Genomic DNA, 21,977 nt, shown 5'->3' on the forward strand with positions numbered 1-21,977 from the left:
GTTATGGTGAGGCCCAAAGACTTGGCCGTGGCCCACTAGTCTTTCAAGTGCTCAACAACAGCATCAGCCAGGTCTCCGAAGAGACAGGAGCCATCAAAGGGCATGTCCATGAGGTTAGCCTGGAGATCCCCGAAAAACAAGATGTTCTCAACCAGGCGTGGCGACAAACGGCCACTGTTGTGGAAATCGCTCTGCCTAGCAAATCCGTCATTTCCAATCTACACCTGATGGCGAACTTGGCTGCGTCTCTTCCGTCTGCGATATCTTGGGAGAGTAGAGCCCAGTCCTTCTCCTAAGCTCGGGACATAACCTGCGTAACTGTATCCCATATTGAATGGGATTAACAGCCCAAAAGGCAAGCACTGTTCACCACCAGCAATGCCAGACTGGCGGAAGAAAAAAACATTTATTTTGAAGCGCTCCAGTCTCTTGGATTCCCTGTCTGGGGGTGCGGAAGGGAACATACCACGAGAAGTGTTAGGCTGGACCACCAAGCTTAGAGGGGTGGGATGGGTGGTGAGGAAAAGTGGGTCGCCCGGTGCAAGGCGATGGTGGTGGGCGATCATCCTATTCACAGGGTGCCCCTGTGCTGAATTTGGACCACGTTCCCTGAAGGATGTCTGTTAAGGCCTTGTGGAAAGGCAGTAGGGGTTCAGAGCTAGAGATCCTAGGCTGCAGGACCGCCACTGTAGGAAGCTGCAGGTCGAGGACCTCCGCAGCCCTACCCACCACCATGGCAAAAGATGCTCCCTTCTCCTTAGCCATGGTAGGAGGAGAAAGAATGTCAGAGCCTAGGGAGCCGTCTAAACCACTGGCATCACCCAGTTCCTCGTACTAGTCCACATCTTGTTGGTTCAGGATTTCTGAGGGATCCTGCCCCACCTCCACATCCTCTTACTCCATTCCTAACCCATCAGAATCTTGCAGGTGAACTGCATGGAGCCGTACGGGTCCTTCGGTGCCAGTCTCGGCGTCTGAGGACGCCCGACCGCTCTGTATTGTCGGGAATAAGGATCGGGGGAGGTGCCGCCGGTGACACAGAGGATCTCGGCGCCAGGCACGATGCCGGGTGAAGGTCGCTGAGGGGGTGCGACCGGCGTCGGTCCGGACCCGGGAATGGGTCCAATTGGAGGCCATGGTGCTAGGGCCAGAGCTGTCAGCATGGGAACCACAGGGGCCCTTTTGTCTTGAAATGAAATGAAAACAAATTTATATAGCGCTACTAAGCCCAATGGGCATCAAGACCCTGCAGGGCTCAAAGGCGCGCGCCGGCAGTGTCAGGCTACCCAAATATGTTGCACATGGTTTGATAAAAAGCACTTCAGCTGGGCAGAGGTCGCTCCCGGTCCCGGAAAGGTAAGGAAACAGAGAGCTGACCCAGACAGCCGCTCCGCAGAGCTGAGCTTGAAACGCCAAGGTTCCCCCACTGTGCCGTGAGACGGGCAGGCGAATTCAAAGCATGCTTCGACTTTTTCTGCTTTTTGTGGTACCTCTTACCTGACTTTGACGAAGAGGACTTTGATTCACCAGAACGGTGCTCGGACCTTCTTTTCGACCAAGACCAGGACCGGGAACAAGACTGACATGGCGCCCTCCGCGGTGCAGGACACAGGGCCGCTAGAAGCTTTTGGGACCGCTCCCTCAAAGCTTTCGGTGCAATGGCCCGGCAGTAGGAGCACGACTTGGAGTTGTGGTTGTACTCCAGGCACCAGAGACAAACTAAATGGGGGCCCATGACCAACATAGCGCGGTGAAAGGCATTACACGGTTTGAACCTCAGTCTTCTTGCTCGACATGGCTCCTAACACACCAACGAAGTTGACAAACAGCCGATAAAAGTCTGTCAAAAAATGACAGGGTGTAGCTCTATTCAACGGAACGGCGCTGGCTGGCGTGGAAAGAAAAGAACGGGCGGCAGCGTGCCGGTTATATTGATGACGCGGTGATGAAAACAGCACCGACATCTTCATTCGGAGTCGACAGTCATGCAGAGTCTGACGCCGAGACCGGCACTCAGGGGTACTGCTAAGAAAAATCTTCTGGATCCAGCCGGATGCCTGGAAGTTCAAAGGTAAGGAATATGCGGCTAGATGTCTCTATCAGTTAGAGGAGTACAAACATTTACTAGTCCCTAAAATATGTTCTGCACACACTGATCACTTTGTACTACTCCAGCTGATGTATTATTGCAGTTACCATGTTGGTGGCACTTGCTCTGAGAGTGGTATGTATTACCAGCAAGCCAATTCTATAAATTTTTAGCCAGCATTATCAAGTTTACTCCCCCAAGCTGACTGTATACAAATTACATTACTGTAAGAATAAACTTTTAACATTAATACTCGTGGGATGCACCCGTATGCTGAATAAACATAAAATGGATGTTTCCATGCAATACATGCCAAACAGAAAAATGCAACCACTTTATCAAGTGGAACGACTTCAAGAGTCTGGATAAACATCTCTCCAGTGAATGCTAATAGTCTCTAATGTTAAAAATATCTGGTTTCCATACAAGTTTTCATGAGGGCAGACACAATATATGCACCTGCACATACTAAAACAGTTTTAACATTCTCAGAGGTGTATCACAAACTTCTATCTAGATGCCACTATCACAAGAATTGAAGGCCGCCCAAAACACAAGAGCCACACTTGCTCATAAAAGCAAGGCTGTCACAAGATAAAAAATATATAACGTTATGCTGGTTCAAAACTGAAACTGCAACCACATCAATGACGACCAACTTGATATCTCCACATTCCATGCATAAATGTATACTGATCCATCTTCTTTTAGGCAATTCCTTCAAGAACGTGCACGCCAGTAATACATACGAGTCTCAGAGCAAGTAACACCACCAGGGTAATTCCAATAATACATCAGTGGAGTTGTAAACACTGTTTACTGTACACACAGCACATTTTAGCTCCTAGTCTATGTCTGTTATCCTCTTCTAAGGTCTATCTAAATAAGGATATCTGTATTCACAATGTACCTACAAGATCTGAACTAGTCTGCCTAACTGCAGTATATGGCAAACCTGAATGAGACTGGATTAAAGTGAAAAATAGATAGCTCGTTAGTTAGACAGTTGGCCACAAATACAGAAGGATTGCCTTCATAGGTAAAATTACCTTTTTCGTATGCTTTCTCCAAGTGGTTATGCAGTAGGTTTCCTTAACTGTGTTTAACAGGGCCTACCTGCCTAGGTCTGTGGTTATCTTCCATGTGTTACTTACTATTACTTAGGTTAGTTGCCAGCTGACTAAATTAGACACATTGCTGTGTGTTTTCTTTCCGTTTCTTCCCCCATGTCTAGTCCTTAAAGTCCTCCACCCTCAATAACCAATACAAACAGTGATATTGGCTGCCAGGGCCCATCCTAAACCTGGGTTTGCATAAAGCAAATGGGTGACAGGTCAGGTTGGCTCCAGGCCTTTTACATTGACCAGTACTGGCTGTGACTATAGGTTTTTGCAAAAACAAGCATTGGCAAAGCCAATAGTTCAACCAATGCACAAGCTATTGGCTTCGTCACTTTTTTTGACATGTTGCACAACAATGCAGGCTGCTGACCAACATGGCTTAACGTTTTTTTTAAAAGCTAAGACGCAGTTAGTATTGATTGTGTCAAAGCTTTATTTTTTATTATTTAACTTCACGTCATGCTGGACAGCTGCCCATGCTATTATGCAACATGTAAAAAAACAGCATGGGGAGGGGGTAAGTTAGGGTGTTGAAGGAACACAAAGGAGGAGGTTGCAAAAGACATCGGAGGGCCGGGGGTTCCAGTGATCTTAACGCTAAAGCAATCAATTACCATTACTCAACCAGAGAGACCATGTTAGAGTTGCTATGTCGATTATTCAGAATATACAGCACGATACTTGGACAAAGTATTGTTATGTTTGTGTTAACTAAAACTAATATTATGTATTTAGATGAGTAGGCTGTTTTATAATGTGGTGAAGGGACAAAGTAAGTACAGATATGACAAATCCGCCTTGCACGCATCGTGCACTTTTATCAATGTTCAAGAAAACTGAGTTTTTTTTAATAAACAATTTTGATTAATGACTTGGCATTTGAAGGCCGTTCATGACTATTGTCTTTCTATACAAACTGTACAATGAACTTGGCTTTAAGCAGCAGCAGGCAGGTGTGCAGGGGGGAAACGCAACATGGGAAGGAGGGCTAGCAGGTGAAGGAGCAGCGACAACAAGAGAGAAGACGGCCTGCAGATGACTCGCATGGACCATAAGAGTTGTAGACAGTGAAAGGACACTGGGCAGTAGCCAGTGGCTGAACACTGTACTTGAGCCAAGCTCCAAGCCACTTCATGGACAGGTATATCAGAGTAGAAGACGTGGGAAAGTGGACTTGATGACTAATCAGAAGCAAGTTAATTAGAGCCACGTTGGAATAAATGAATAGTAAGTTCAAGTAAGTATTGGGCAGGTTTTAAGCCTCTTAAGATTTTTTATTATTTTTAAAACAAGAGATATCATATTGCAATCCCTGTACAGGCGATACCTAGAAATTATCCACAATACACCATGGGCGAACGACTCGGGCAGAGACACAAGCTTCAACTGTCAAATGTGCTTGTATTGTGTTCCCAACCCGTTGGGGTTTAAAACAGCCATTTGCATAACTAGACACAGAGACTTCCAGCATCTGGGAGTAGTCTGCAACAGAGAGATTTGAATAGGTAGCTGCACCATCCGGTGATTTAATGTTTGAACACCAACTTTCACTCAATGCCCACTGGTATACACCATAGACACGGACCTCAGCACTAAAGTTCACATTGCCAAGAAAAAAGTAAACCAAGATGGTGTAATAGCAGCTCTTTCTATTAAAAAAGTTAATTTGTTTCTCCCAGCAAGTGATTTCAGAACTACTGTTCATATGGTGGCATTAACCTGCTCTACTGCTTCCTAATCTCCTTTAACGGTTCATCCGGGCAGAAATGTGACCATATCTTCCCCATCATAGGGAACACCACTGGCTCCCCTTGTTGGTTTGTAGAATCTTCAAAATCAATTGTGTAATTTAACAAGCAATCATGACCAGCAGCCCTACAGATCATACTGACAACCTCACCATTTCCATCAGCTCTTGTACACCCGCAGCAAGGACACCATCAAAATGGAGGCAAAGAGCAAAAATTAATGAACAAGGCAAAATGTATGTAGCCAAGATCTGCAATAACAACGTATCTATCAGGTGCACCCCAAGCGCCTGGCTACCCCTCGGGGTGAATAGCGCGCTCTACATATGAGGATTGATTGACCCAAGCTTGCTTCATTTTAGGAAAGAGCTGAAGATGCACCTTTTTACAGACCTTTATGTCACGATGTAGCAGCAGACTACTTCTGCTTCATTACAGAGGTACAAGTTCAAAGCATGACAAAGCTCAGTAGGCAACAGATGACTAAGGGGACTGCTTGGCATCATATACAAAGTGTGTTTTACTCTGAAGCAGATTTGCTCTAGTAGCTAAGTTGTCAACTGAGTAACCTAGGAGTCAAGTATTATACTTGTAGCTTGACTAAAAATGGTGAGTTTGGGGGCAAATGACTTAATCTCCCTCTGCATAAACAAAATAAAAATGAGAAATGGGACTGTGAACATACCAACGGTAACCTTCTCAAGATCTAAATCCTCACTTCAACTTGATCTACACAATCTTTTAACATCTCACAACACCTGCCATAATGTACAGGAGGATCAAGTGGTATAAATAGCAATAAACACATAGATAAATGCAGTTCAAACTAAACCAGAGTGCTTTCTTTACCTCATAGATCGTCTGCAAATAGTCCAAAATGCAGCAGCCCGGCTTATCGGTAATATCCCGGCCCGTACTTCAGTCAGAGCCTATCGACAAGAGCTTCACTGGCTCCCCATTCTACGACGCATTGATTTCAAAATACTGATCCTGACATTTCGGGCAATCCATGGATCCGGCCCGTTATACTTGAGAAAGCGTCTCAAAATTTCTGCCTCAGTCAGACATCTTAGATCCAACAATCTGAGTCTGCTGATGGTCCCTAGATTCAAGCTTTCTCGGACTGGCGGCAGATCCTTCACCGTCACTGCCGCCAAGTTCTGGAACGGTCTCCCCCTTGACCTCAGGTTTTGCGAATCTGAGCCTATCTTTCGTCGCAAACTCAAAACCTGGCTGTTCACTAAGCAGTAGGATCGGACACGATCAATTGCGCTTTTCCTAGTCCATCTGTATGATTTGATTCTGGTCTCTCTTTATGGGGATAATCATGTAATTATAGCGCCGGGACACCTCCGTCGGAGGTAGCTGTGCGCTCTATAAGCTTCAAATAAATAAATAAAAATAAATAGCCTGATTATGGGGAACCCAAGGGAACTAAAATGATTAACAATTAAAAGAGGTATGTTGGTCTGACAGACCATGTGGCGATATGGTCAGTGGTGGACATAGGTTTGCAATTTTGGGGTCTGTCTGATTCTATTGGAGAAACATCCCACTAGAGGGCATGCCAGGTTTGTATTAAACACCACCTCACCAACATTCAATCAAAACTCTCCTGAAGCAGCTTATTACGAATAAAACTGATGAACATGTGATAAAAATCGAAACCCAAGCTTTCGGGTGTGATCAAATTAACTTCTCATACACTAAACATCTGTAGTGCTCATACACGAATACCATTCTGACTTGATTTTACAAGTGTAACTATTCAAAACAGTGCTGTAAAATCTAAACATCTAGAGACCTAAACCTCTCCAACATGAACAGTCATGTGGTATGTAAATGTAAAGTGGTATGACAAAAATCACAAACAAATAGCATAAAATACGGTAATTAAATGCATCACAAATCTTCAGTGAATCTAGCATATAATTCCCAAACGTAACCATTAATTCACTTCTTTGACAACCACAGCAGGAAATCCTCATGTCAATTATCCTTCTTTACGGTTTATTCACAAGGTGCCAATGAGAAGGTTTGGAATGAAAATGCTACACACCTGTAACACAAATTCTTCAATGTGGAAGATCAGAAAATCTCTATGTGCAAGTATAGAATTCCAGAAAAATAGAGAAATAGAGTGGTTCCCAGCCACGAGCAAACAATAGCGAGGCAAATGTAACAGTTCCTTTATCTTTAACAAAACCCATGATAAAATACAAACTCACCAGGGAATCAAAATTGGTGTAAAAATACATAGTTGCAGTTATATACAACCATTTTACTTCCCCCTTTTAAATGAGTTAAAAATGAAAGCAAACTGTTCACACGGGTGGATAACTGTACAAAATTGGGTTGTTGGTTGACTGGGTTACAAGCCCTGGTCAAGCAGCAACCACAATTCTTGTCAGGGTAAGGCACAAGCAAACCCCAAATTAACCTGTGCTCATCCCCTTGGTAGTTTGGCACAGAGCAGTCAGGCATAAATAAAAGGCAATGAGTAAGGTATTTGTGCAACACTTCGAACAGTAAAATAGAGAAAACACACCACAAATAAAGTGTACACAGATTTAGAAAAATAGAGTAACTTTACATAAAGAAAACAAGACCAAAACAACAAAAATACAATTTATATGACTTGAGATATTGAACTGTAAAATTCTGCTGTGAAAATAGCACAAAGAGCCAATTGGGTATATATGGTCCCGCCGGTATGGGACAAAGTCACCAGTTCAGGCGGACCATGATGAAGTGCAAGCTAGATACAGGGACCCAATTAGGCCCACTGAACAAAGCACCTTAAACTCCGGTTGCGAAGCGTTGCATGGATCTGCGTCAAAGAGGAGTTGCACAACCAAAGCTTTGAGTCTGTTCCGAGACGAGCCGAGGCTACGGTGCAAGGTCCTGTTGCATAGTCGTTGAGGATCCAGTCAACGAGACTTTCAAAGCGAAGTCCAGAGTTTGGGATAAATTTCACAAATAGCGATATGTCGCTTCTGAGGAGCTGCGGACTTCAGTGTCCTCGCCGAGGGTGCTGTCAGCGAGAGATGCGAAGAGCTGGACTGTGGATGTGCTTTGCCAGCGAGGCGATGCAGCAGTTCTGAGGACTGCGGTGGGCGATGAGGATCTTTGCAACAGGTCCAATCCACACAGCAGCAGCAATGCATTGCTTCTGCTCAGGGATGCCAAACTCAGCCGAGGAGATGCAGTGGTTCTGCTAAGGGATGCGTCACTTAACAGAGGAGATGCGTAGGTCCGCTCTTCCCAAGACAAAAAGTTGTTTAAAAAACGATTTTCACTTTCTGTGTTTACTGTCTATGCCTGTGGTTGTTACAGTTAAAAATTGTAGTTTTAGCCTGCCTGAAATTGAAAATGTTGTTATCACCTGTGTTGTGTTTTAAATGTGTGGTCTTCCCTGCCCATGATTGCCTCCATTTAGTGTGTTGAATTGTGGGATTTGCAGTCCAACCTCTCTCATTCCTTGGTGACAATTCTGTTTTCACTCCAAAATTCTCCTTTGCTGTGCTAAGACCCCCCCCCCCCCCCCCCCCCCCCCACCAGCAACAGGGATTTTTCTACATCAGAGGGTGATTCTGTGAGCTGTTTAAACTGAGTTTTACTAGGGTCTGTGCACTTTGTTTTTTGGCCAGCAGGGGGAGTAACGTTTTATTCAAACAGTATTGTTAGATTTCAAGTTAGTGAGGCCCTTACCTACTGAAGTCCAAAGTCCGGATTGAGCCTGTCTGTCTCCTAGGAGATTCTGAACACGAGAAGCAGCTTCCAACTCCCTGGTCCTGGTCTCCTATTGGTTCTAGATTTTAGGGTTAGTGTTGTGATTGGATAGCGTTAGTGCTAGGGTTCCCATTGGCTGAAGGGGTCACCTGATTACTAGGGCTATAAAAGGCCAGGCTTAGGGCGTCTCAGCCCGGGCGTCGAGGACCAGGGCAGAGAGGACAAGGGCAGTTTCCTGTTTGAGCCTGTTAAGAACAGAGAGGACAAGGGCAGTTGCCTGTTTGAGCCTGTTCGATCTGGTCGGGACTAGGACCAGAAATGCTGCCCTTTTTCCCATTTAGCAATACCCAGCCCACACCATCCACATCCACAAACAGAGCAACACACTAAAACCAAATGTACATCAGGCACAACACTATGCAAAGATTAATGTACCAGCCTGCACTACAAATCCAACCACATCTACACACCCTACTATCCCAACTACCACACATATCCACCATCACCTACAAACAGTACACAACCCTAGCCTATACCACTAACCAATACACTCATCACTAACACAACACCATACATAACTACATCCCATTCAGACACACTCTCCCTGCTGTAATTTCACCTAACAGACCACCTTTTATCACTAACAAACGTATATTCATCCTTCCATTAGTTGTCCAAAAAACACCCTCCTCTCCCTTCTACCATAATAACACTAACGCACAACACAAACACTGCACACCATCACACTTTGTAACTCTTGCAACAAACCAGTCTAAGATAAACACTCGCACCTCTACTTCATTCCCTCCTACACACAACATACACTCTACTCAGAAACACATCACCACCCCCTTTACGTCACATCCTCCTCTCACAAACAATACTACGCTCAATATATCTTCTAGCCTAACCTTCTGACTCATCTCTAACTTCTTCTACTACTCCTTCCAATGCACTACCCTATCTCTCATCCTATACATCTATCAATATATCCTCTACATCCACTCTCTCTTTTATCCCAAACCCCATACCACTACTATGATTGCCAAAATAACCCTTTCAAGACTCTCTTCTACTCTACCCCTCCTTGTATCATCTTACACCTCTTTTACTATACCGATCCCCTAAAAAAAACCTTTCTAAACTCTTTCCTCTGAGTCCTCCCCTCCAGAACTCCTTTTTACTCATCCAAAAGCCTCCTCCTATTGCCAAGACCTAAAATAAATAAATAAAAAATGTTTACTCTTTTATCCCTCCATTATCCTTTTCAATCGAAATTCACAGACTAACATGTTCACTTCTCAAATTCCATATTAATCTATACTAATATACTCCCCAAATAACTGAAAAACCACTACTCAAATTACTTCATATTTTTTTACTATACTAATTTTCAACAGTAATCCTTTATGGGTTCCAGAGTGGCGTGCTACTCGCCAGAAAAACGATTAAACACCCATTGGGGTAAAAAGTGCTATATGAATGCAAATCTTTCTTCCCCTTTTATCCCTCCACTATCCTTCTCACTCCAAGTAACTGACTAATATCCACCACTGAAATTACTTCATATTTCACCATATTAATTCACCACTAATCCTTTGTAGGCTTCCTGAATGGCGTGCGTCAACAAGCGCTATATAAATACAAACCTTTGTCCTCCTCTATCCTTCTGCTATCATTCCAAATCCAAATAACTGACTAACCTATCCACCACTTAAAATGTACTTGCATGTTTCACTATATTAATTCAACACTAATCCTCTATGGGTCCCGGAGTAGCGTGCTACTCGCTGAAAAAGCGCTTTGACGCCTCGTCAGGGTTAGTAAGCGCTATATAAATGCAATTACAATACAATACAATACCCTAGAGGGAAGGTTTGGGCCTGGCAAAAGGTTTATTTTTCAAAATCAAAATGGCAGTTTAAACTGCACACACAGGCTCTGCAATGGCAGGCCTGAGACATGTTTAAATGGCTTCTTAGGTGGGTGGCACAATCAGTGCTGCAGGCCCACTAGTAGTATTACATTTACAGGCCCTGGGCACACAGTGTCACTTTACCAGGCACTTATAAGTAAATTAAAAAAGCCAATTGTGTATGAGCTAATGTTACCATGGTTAGAGGAGCAAGCACACGCACTTAAGCACTGGTTAGCAGTGGTAAAGTGCTCAGAGTCCTAAGGTCAGCAAAAACGAGGTCAGAAAAAATAGAGGCAGAAGGAAAAAAGTTGAGGGGAAGACCACCCTAAGGCTGACAGGTCTAACAATCACCATGCAAATGACAACCTGCACTTCCACTTTAATGCAGTTAAGAGCTACCCCTATGGTTCCGAGTGGCGCTTGACACCTCAGTTTATTTGAAAGATCTTGTGACGAAAGTAGGAAGACTGAAAAATCCTGCTTCCATTCCAAATGAATGAAGGTGGGTTGATGCTCTGCATCATGGCATTTTCATTACTATTCATGAATATTAAAAAGAGAACAGTTAGCGAGTTAATTTCAAGGGAGTAGTAAAGCCTTATGGAATGAAAGACAAACATTTATCAAGATGGTATGAAAAACTGCACTTTATATTCCCTGAGAATATTTAACTATTAGTGAGTCAGCTTTGAAGAACAAGTGTCTTTCACTCTAAAGGGCAGGGTATCATTCTGCAATTATATATGAAACACCCATGAAAAAAGTCTAAGACATGGTCTTAAACTTTAGACACTCAAAGATGTTCTAATTCATAAATCCCTGAGATATCGTTCATCAACAAATACGAAAATCCTAGGTAACACTGCTGTATCACTTTGTACAGATCTGTACTCAACAATCAAACATGTTCTTTCTTCTACAACATCTCAAACGAGATTTTTGCCAGTCCCTTACAGATCACGTAGACCAACAATCACATAACGGTACCAATAAACAAGGGTTCAACAAGGGGTCAAGCAAAGGAAACAACCATTGGGAAAGCCATTAGGTCTGGCCTTGGCCAACTTATGTAGTAGTTATTTTTTTATTGCAACCATACACTATAGAGAAGAAGGAAAACAAATCATGACTGCCTACATAGGCTAGCCATAGTAAGAAAAATTTAACATTTAAAAGGAAATATCTATTTCTTATATATTTAATAGAATAGTATGGCTGCTTCCTATGAGGCAGGTGTACAGTTATGGAAATTCTTTCGTTTTAATGCACATCAAAAGCCAACTGTACCTTTTCTAAGGTACAGTTGGCTTTTCATTACTGCAACTAGAGACCTAGATTGAACACACATTGTTGACTGAAACAGGGGAAAATGCAAAGGAAAAGGCATAGTGAAGTAATGTATCAGCCGACTAACCCTGGTTTAGAAGTACACTTTAAGGTGGGTGTAAAAATATGATTTGGAAAATGCTGTAGTGAAAGCGAAAACGAGCCAATGGCTAAAGTATTTGATCCTTTGTCTCATGCTGCAAGAACAAATGTGAATACAACTGAAATGACCAAGAGATAACTAGTGCTGATCCAAAGCCCTTGTGTCTACGTGTGTATGCATGTATTTTGTTTCATGTACACCATTTTTTAAAACATGAGGCAGTCGGAAAGAAAAAGCTGCCTGTAGGCCAGACCTAAAAAAAGGCCAGAGATTAGACACATGTGGGCATATTTTTCAGAAAATATGGACCTATCCAAGTACATGCACCATCTGCCCGTACAAACAGAACAGGAGCTTCAAATCAAGAGGGGCAGCAGCCTCAGTCACATGCATACAGTCTGGCACTACAACCATGCAATCTCACTATAAGAGTGAGAGATGATTGGTACTTTTTTTAGGAGATCTCATTAGGATGCGACCAATATTATAGTGGCATAGAATCTGGTCACAATATGGGGCACTCCTACACAGGTTAATAATGTTTGTTTTAGGATTATGCATCGACAATTCCATGGTTTAAATAGGTCTTTTTTTATTGACTGGGAAAATCAACACTTTTCAATGATCCATCCGCCCTGCTGGTTGTCTCCAAGGCTGAAATTAAACACCTTGCATCAAACAGGTTAGTGGACGATAGATTTATTAAAGAATGTGGAAAGCCTAGTGTTCTACATTCTACCTTGTAGTGTGCAAATAATGATACCCAATTTTATCTGGAACATGTGCACCACCCCAAGCATAGATTTGTGCTAACCCATTTTAGATGTAATAATATTCACTGTTTTATCTCTTTTCTTCAAGTAAATGATTGGTCGGACAAACTGGTTATCTGCCGTGAACAATGTACATGGCACTTTACTCAGTATTGTAAATATTTTGATTGCAAATTTTAAAGCCACCATTGTGAAAATATAATTTTAGACGGGGAAGACCAGTGTTGCTTTTTCTGCAACAACTGCATTCCAATGAAATTTGTTTTGCTGTGTCAAAATTTCTGTGGAGGCATATTTCAAAATGTAAACATATGTGCGGGTAAGGTGCTCTGAATGTTTTATCTAAGCTTACTGTCCTGAAGTACATCAACTGTAGTGCTACAAATGTATGGATTTTTAACAAATTGCTATTTTATCTTGTGAACTTTTAAGGTTTTAATATGGAAAAAATTAATAAAATATACTTTGAGTGAGAGATGCCTATGCCCTTTATGGCGTTGCCGTCCTGAAAAAACAAAACAAAGGTAACAGAATTCCAACAGCTGAAAATTATCAAAGTGGGTGAATCTGGGAGGTACCCCAGTGCTGGTGTGCAGCCAAGTTCCTAAAGTAAGTTTAACAGTAAACATACCTTCTTCGTGTTTTGGGACATCAGTCTGAGAACTCTCCTTGCTCTTTGCTTGTTGATCAACCACTTTTTTATACTCAAGTGCCTCTTTAGAGAGGGTTTTCATATTCTCATCTGCTTGAATTCGCTCCAACTCCAGCTTTCTGATCTTTTCTTGTAGATTCTTTAGAGCTGAAAATATAGCTGACCAAAGCCAAGTTAATACATGATTAATTCAATCTTTAGATACAGTTTTTGTAAATAAATATTTTTTAAAAGTCAAGATCACATAGCACATAACACAATTAATAACATTTAGAGTTTTAGTTTGTGAGAGAAAAAGGATTCCATTCTCCAACAAAACTGAAAAACATGTGAAGTATAAATGTTACAGGATGCCCTCAGTGTCAACTTTCAACACTTAGGGCCAGAGGTACCAAGATGGCTGCATTCACAAAGATTGGTCGCAAAGTGCAAATTATCTTTTTTGTGAAGGCAATTTGATTTTGCGAACTGACCTATGTACAAATAGGTCGGTTAACAAAATACTGAAAAAAGGGGGTTTCAGAATGACCTCTAATTATCACTAATTAGACAGATCACAATTTGCAACCCCATTTGATTGACTACAATCGCAGGTATGGTTGCCTGCAAGAGTCCGCAAACCACAATATCCCATTTTCAAATAAGGAAACCTCTTTTTTGCTTTTAAATGCAGTCTGTTCTTCCGGAAAATGAGAACGTGTTTAGAAAGTTTGCATTTTTTTCCAAAATGTTTTCACTGAGTTGCCAGTTGTCCCGTGGACCACTTCCTACTGTCTCAAACCTTTTTCATTATTTACAAAAATTGCAAAGGATAACAATGGTAACTGATCAATCGTTTGCAACCAGAATTACAGTCACAAATGATTGATACATCAGAGTATGAACCACAATTTTGAAGGGATGGCACCTCATCCTCCTTCCTAACAGCTATTCGTAATCCATTTCTAAACTCATTCACAGATTCAGAAATACTTTTCCCAATCATTGAATATGTTTAGTAAACCCAAAAAAACATTTTAATAGTTTAGTACATTTAAAAAGCTGTGTACATCAGACCTATAATCACTTATTCTTAAATTTCACCTATAACAGACGTGATCACTTTATCTCCAACTGACACACTAGCTCAGCCTTAATTCCCACGGCTACACTTACAGCTTAGCAAAGATAGATGTTCATGACTCCAAATTGTTTTATGGTTGTTTGACTACTAAGTATCCCCACTGTCAATTAATATAAATGGCAAGTCCGAAAAAGTATTTTTTGTATGATAATGCATTTTTCTTTAAGTATCTTACACTAAGGATATTTAGCGCTCTAGCTATAATTGCACTTTCAATGTGCATACTACCTGTGGAACTCTTTTTAATCCATTGTAGAAGTTGGTGATGTAATAGAATGGCATCACAGGGAAGTTCTAGGAAAAACAGTCAGTTGGAGAAGCTGAAGTTCACTGTACAGCTATGAAGATGTATGAAGCAGTTATTATCTATGAACCACTGTGAGCGTGGTTACCACAGTTTTTTGGTGACAAGCGATCTGCGCAGGGGGCGGAATTCCTACTGAGTGACCTCCACCCCTGGAAAAGAAGCTGTGAGGAGTTCTGCTAATGAATTTTGGCCTTCGGAATCGTGATTTACAGTTAATTCAATTTGCTTGTGGGATAAATTAAATGGCCAGGAAAAACACGTTACTTTTGCCACTGTCTCTATCAAACTCTGAACATACAGACTTTTTGTCTAATGGGATGGCGTTATTGTGAACTTTTAAAGTAAAAAAAATAAATATATATAAGAAGAAGGAAGGGAAACACGGCCTGCAGCGCATTCGTTTCACCAGTATTTGTTAGTTTGTACAGAGTGAAACAGCATTTTCTTGGGGCATTTTACATATGTTTATCAACATATATCGTTGTCAAGATACCGTTGCTGATAGAGCGAGTGGCTGCGCGATGAAGCAGCAAGTGTGTGCACGAGGAACACTGACGGCACAAGTCGATGCGCGAGGAACACTGATGGCGCGAGTCGACGACCGAGGCAGCCAGAACAGAGAGAGCCGCCACGAGCCGTATATGCAATTCTCGAGCGGCTAATCACAGATATATAGACGCAAGTTGAAAATTGACACCACTGTTTTTGATGCAGAGTACACATGATCAAAAATTGCTTTACAAAAATTACTGTTACAACTCTAAGCAGTGGTAACGCGTATTGAACTTTGGGAGCTCTATTTCTCTACAGGGCATAATTATAACGTGTGACGTGAACAAGTATCTTCCTGAACATGTGATTTCTCAACTGTTTGCATAAAAAGAAATAATCACTGTTTAAGGGAGGATACATCTGCTGTGTTGTTATTTTAGATAATTATTTTAAATAGTTATTTTGAATTGTTGTGGTAGTTTGTTGTTTTTATTTTCTTATTGGAGGTATGTCAGAACAGAGCATGGCTGTGCCACCGTGTTTTTTTGCATCTTCCTGGAGAACCAAACCTCCCTTGAAAAAGGTGTAAAAAAACATTTTTAACGCTTATATGTTAGCTATTGGTGGGTACAAATATGGACAGCAGAGAAGACTAGCAATATTGCTACATCATTTAGGGACAGAAGGAAGAAGGTTATATGATGATCATCCTGAAGTGGTGTCGTTTTTGAAAGACACACATTTTTTTGTCGAACACAAGCTCATGATGAAGATATTATGAGTTATGCTGAGTCATTGCGTGGTCTGGCATTAACGTGCGAATTTCATGGTCTAATGGAATCTTGGATTTGCTATCAAATTGGGAGATGTACCAGAGGCAAGAACGTCAAAGAAAGACTTTTGTCCTTGGATACTACGTTAGACGAAGCTGCGCAGATTGCCAGGAGCATGGAACACACTGCTGTTTGGATGAAGGAGATTGACATGGGAAAATTAACTGTAAAATCTCCAGAAAAAGAGGTTGTTGCGCTTGATGTACAAGAAGTTGGAATGAAAAAATCTACTAAAGTAGAAGAACCCTGTGCATCCCATACAAAGAATGTACCCATCATAATTGGGAAAAGAAAGATCATGTGTTATAGATGTGGTTGCCATGGACACTTTGCTTCAAGTTTTGCATGTGGGGCAAGGAACAGGACATGTAGGTCTGTTGTATATAAATTTAGGACCCTAGTGTAATTTTCCCGATTCATGCCCATATATAGGTATAAATCACCCTATCCTTATATAGGCATAGAAATCATAACCATATTTAGACTTAGCCTATGCAGTCCAAATACGGCATGGCTACTTCCACTAGTTCCGAAAATCCACAACGATTTTTGGGAAAAACCCACCTTCAGCAGTCAGGGACTTCCCCTTGCTTGAATATTGGTTTAACCAAGAACTCATGGAGTTTTCAAAGAACTGAGTCTTTGATGACGTTATTATGTCCAACCTTACGTCAAACTCGGCACCTTCAAGGTATAAATATGCCCACACTTGCCCAGGCAAACACACAGTGGTTTGGAGCAGTTCGACCATCTACCTCCATGACACCGTACGCCGAAGCAAGTGCCGAAGGAAGCCGACCCTCCAGCAGATTCACCGAGAGAGACGCTGTCTTTTCTCTTGCCGAGAAATCCATCTCCAGTGTTTCCAAGCTACCCTTGCGCGTTGTTGGGAAATAGAGTCCTGAGAGAGAGATACCAGACCTCCTTCATTCTAAACTAAGGTACGGAGCTGATTAGACTCTTAGAGAATTCTTGGATAGGTTCTTGGCAAAAGAATACTGAAACTAAGCTACACCTCACTTACTTCTTCCCTTGTAATAGACCTAGGTTAGGTACACTGGGGTAGGCGTATTTTAGAAGCACCAGTTGAGTACTTTTAGTCTTTATTTATTAATGTATGTATTCTATGTTATTTTATATGGCTTAAAAACCATATCATGCTTTTACAGTATTATTTTATAATACTCTTCGTACTGTACTCATTGAACTTTGCAACCAGTATTACGATTGTAGCAGTTAATTTCCTCTACATGAGAAAGAATACTATTCAATAAATACTTTTATTGAAAACGCCGTCTTTCTATTTCTCTGCACCTCTGGTGAAACGAAGCATGCACGACTGACTGAGTGAAATATCTATCTATTGTTTCCGCTAATCTAGAGATGCATTTCTTATTCTTGGGAAACAAAGTTGTCATGTTTATGAGGTTGTCAGAAGCTAATCCCTTCTTGTTCATTTGAGAAAGTTTCTAGTGACCTCTGAGCTAGCTGGCACTCACAATTAAGTCTAATATATTCAATAGAGACCTAGTCGACCTCAGTCCTTTGTCTAAACTGTAGTATATATTATTCCAATGCGCAGAGCCTATTGGGAATCTAGGAACTACACTACAGGTCAAGCGGAAAGAAAGGACGTTTAGCTAAAATGTGCAGGTTTAAAGTCTAAAATCCAAGTGTTAAAACAATAGAGAATCTTGGAAAGAATCAAGAAGAAATAATATTAGCTGTGGAAGAATGTGGTATGTCTAACCATAGTCAAGAGGTACTCATCAATGAGAATAATAATATACAAATGGTGTGTGTAGGAAAAATTGAAAAACCCCATTGTGAGATTACCTTTGGCAATACTCAAATCAAAGTATTGGTAGATTCAGGTCGTTTATTCACTCTAATATCAAAGGATATTTATGAGAAAGATCTAAAAAAAGACATGAAGCAATTGCAACATCCGGATCTAAAAGCTGTAGGTTATGGTGGGAAGAGAATTAACATTGTGAGGATGGAATAGATGGATATATTATTCAAGAATAACAGTGTACATTGTAGGGAGTATGTAACAGAAGACGGATCCAATCTTTTAGGGTGGCGTCATCAAAAAGATCTTAACATTATTCTGGATTCTAATGCAATAGAAGACGGATCCAATCTTTTAGGGTGGCATCATCAAAAAGATTTTAACATTATTCTTGATCCTAATGCTAAGGAACCGGTGATGGTTCTAGAGACTGTGTAAGTTGCCTGCATTAGATGTCGATTCAGAATGGGGAAAGAAATTGATGCCATCATTTCTTTACTGAGGATTTGGTTATGCTAAAGAAATTAACTCACCGCATCATTCTGAAGGAAAAGGCTGTTTCAGTGGTGCATAAGGTTAGACCTATACCATTGCTAATGAGAGAACCGCTTCAGAAGGAGCTTGACAAATTGTTAGAATGTACGATTGAGCCCACCGAATCTTCTGAATGGCTTGCTCCAATTGTTGTTGCCCCCAAGGAGGGCAACAAGATTAGTCTCTCCATAGATTTGAGAGATTTAAACAAAAATATATGGGCCGATCGTCAACTGCTCCCCAATATAGCAGAAATCTTGAGTGTGATGGGGGGGTGGAAGAATCTTCAGCGTTTTAGACATCCGGAATCAGGGCCCCTGACTTACTTTGTCACACCGCTGGGGGCTTTCCGCTATTGTCGTATGCCATTTGGATTAGCTTCAGCCTCTGCAGTGTTCCAAAGAATAATGCAAAATATATTTCAGGGGATGTGAGGGGTTTGGGGTTTTCAGGACAACATAATGGTGGTCGGTAGGTCCTTTAATGATCATGATGAATTGTTGTTTGAAGTGATGAAAAGAATTGCTGAACATGGATTAACCATAAAAAAGGAGAAATGTCAACTGAGAAAGGAACAGGTGAATTATCTTGGCCATGAGATAAAAGTCAAAAAAAGTATTATAAAGTCAATTGTTGATGCTCCTCAACCTACCGATAAGGGAGTTATTGAAATCATTTCTTGGTCTTGCCGAGTGTTGTTCTAAGTTTGTATCCGATTTTTCTGATACTGTTGAACCTATGAGAGCATTATTAAAACAAGCATTTACAATGCAAAGGTTTCGCCTTTGGAAAAGTTAAAGCTATTGGCTTTGTAAATGACAACATTTTTATTGATGTGTTGGCTTTGATATCCTAAATAAATGGCATTGTCATTTACAAAGTCAATAGCCTAATCTCTCGCAAATGCGACACCTATTGCATTTGCACCCACACACACACACACACAAAACTGGATCACAAGAAGGGGAACAGAGGCACACACAAAACTGGGTCACAAGCAGGCCACAGAGGCACACACAAAACCGGGTCACAAGCAGGCAACAGAGGCACACACAAAACCGAGGGGGCAGGGAAGCAGCTCTACTTGATAAGAATAAATCAGAGATCTGGCAACGATGGGCGTGATCATGGAGGGAATACCCAATCCACAAACAGGAGAGTAAGAAGCACTGCAACCAAATTTGCAAAGTAAGGAAAACATCATAACCCATAAAATAAATGACAGGCTGACATTGTTTAGGTAACCGCAGTCTAAATGCAGAAGTGTTTAAGTAAAATGTTTAATTAGTTAATACACAAACCACATTATAATATTATGATCGAGGCCAATATCTGGTGAGCAGTGTAAACCAGCCGGACAGCTGGGGTATTAGAATTATGTGGTTAGTAGTGGGCTAGATGTCAATGTACTGTAACCATAAATATACACCAAATATTGAGTCCGGGAATGGAAAACCCTTGTTAACAAATAAAGTATTGTATGCCATTAAAGGCTTGTGCTTAGAATAATAAGTGCTGAGCATAAATGCTATGTTGACTCTTGCCTCCTTCAATGTATGTCATCATATACACACACTAGTACCACATACATCACCAAATACATAATTCACAGTCAGGAGCCACATACTCAATTACATACAAATAAACGCATACTTTAAAATGCACTTGACCAAGATGTACATCATTACATGCACAAGTCATGGCAGAACATAGCATAACCCATACAAAATATTGCCACAAATTTCATCACAAACACGTCTCACTGGCACGTAACTACCACATGCATAAGTCACCACCAAGACCATATCACAGACACACATCACCATAATAAGTAGAGAAAAGACATTGCACTGCAGTAACCCAAAGTAAACTGCAGCATTGTATGGGTTTTCAAGAGGGAAGGGAGAGGAGAGAGTGGGAAGGATAGGATAGAAAGGAAGAGCGAAGAGGCTAGGCGGGGAGACAGTGAAGGGGTAGGCAGTCGTAGTGTAGGGGACGGGAGCAGAAGAGGAATCTTTGAGCTTGGGTACGTTACGGCTGTACGTTTGTACGCCGAGGCCTTATTCTTTGTAACCCCTCTGAATACTTTGACAAAGACAGCCACATTTGATTACTTCATTGAGTTTGGGTTCCAGATGGTGCTACACTTTGCAAATGATTCAATTTTGTCTGAACCTGCCCAACGCGCAGAGTGCAACATTTTTGTCAGATCTAATGGGTGTAAAAGTGTAATTTCAGGGCAGAACAAATAGCCTGGGTGTCATAATGTGCATGGAGCATGGTTTACAAGTAAATGTAAACACAATTGACCTCCTCATCTTTCCACAACAAGACAGATCAAGTATAAATAAACATCGTATATGTTTTTTTAAGCTAGTTCACCTTGACGCACCATTTTAACTGTGGAGAATTAGTTCCCTGGTCACCGGCCCAATGTGCTCTTCATGTGCTTAAAATAACCTTGTCCAGCGTACGGTTTAGGGCTTCATAGCAGATAAGGGTTAGCATCAAACAAACCAGTGAAAGGGAAGTGCCATTCATTGTTGCGTTCGAGATGGAAACAAGTTGGTGGGGGAAGGAAACGGGCATTCATTTGTTGGCAAATTACTCCCTCTTCTGGAAAATATTCAAACAAATATTTTGAGTAGTAAATAAGCCTAGCTGTCTCGCTTTACAAAAGACACTTCGTGGGGAGGGGGAATGCTGACTTATTATCCTGATGTGATGCGCTATTGCAATAGTGGCAAAAACCAACACTTAAACACGTTTCCTTCCTGTCATGAATCCCTTCTATGTCATCATATCACTAATTTGCGTGCTCTACAAACTTTTTGTGCACGGGCCGCCAACCACTGAGGGTAGGTTACTAAAAATGATGGCATTTTCTGCTGGTCTCCGAAAGGGGGTTGGTGGCTAGCCAAGCAGGAACACAGGGTCACCACAGCCCAACATTCAAAACAGATAGTGCCTCCACGTGCCATTTAGGGGAAAAAACTATTTGTAAACACGCTGGGCTATTGCACAAGTAGGGAATGCAAAAGCACAGAGATTACAAAAAAAACAATTGTGCCCCAAAAGTCACCCCATCAACTAGTGCATTCTTTAAAACTCTTTTACACACTTTCAGTTTAATATACAAACAGGCAGTACCCACATACGTGAATTGTAAAATGTTGCTACATGCGCCATAAATCTGTACTCACCACTGCCCTGAGGAAAGCGCTCCACGTTGTCTGTGCTAGTCGAGGGCGGCGTGTCTGCCCTCGCAGCTGCCCAGGTCACCAGCCCGTCTGGGAGCAGTTCCTAACTCCAAGGGGAGGGAGGGATAGCGAAAGCATGCTGCCATGCACGCTGGGTCTTATCCGGGCACACAGACAGCGGGAGGGGGGACGGGTTCACGGACAGCGGGAGGGGGGGGCGGGCTGGGAGGG

At 41.7% G+C, this 21,977-nt stretch overlaps 1 protein-coding gene across 3 annotated transcripts in view; it reads right to left on the reverse strand.

The window, feature by feature from the left end:
* Positions 1 to 21,977, reverse strand: part of CEP57 (centrosomal protein 57) — a 595,025-nt gene that overhangs the window by 463,925 nt on the left and 109,123 nt on the right. For all 3 annotated transcript variants that reach the window (XM_086935295.1, XM_086935296.1, XM_086935294.1), the window contains exon 3: positions 13,442 to 13,621. In XM_086935295.1, coding sequence (XP_086791421.1) covers positions 13,442 to 13,621 — 180 coding nt within the window. The remainder of the gene's footprint in view (positions 1 to 13,441; positions 13,622 to 21,977) is intronic.

The sequence above is a fragment of the Lissotriton vulgaris genome, chromosome 8 (assembly GCF_964263255.1).
Source record: "Lissotriton vulgaris chromosome 8, aLisVul1.2, whole genome shotgun sequence".
Taxonomy (NCBI): Eukaryota; Metazoa; Chordata; class Amphibia; order Caudata; family Salamandridae; genus Lissotriton; species Lissotriton vulgaris.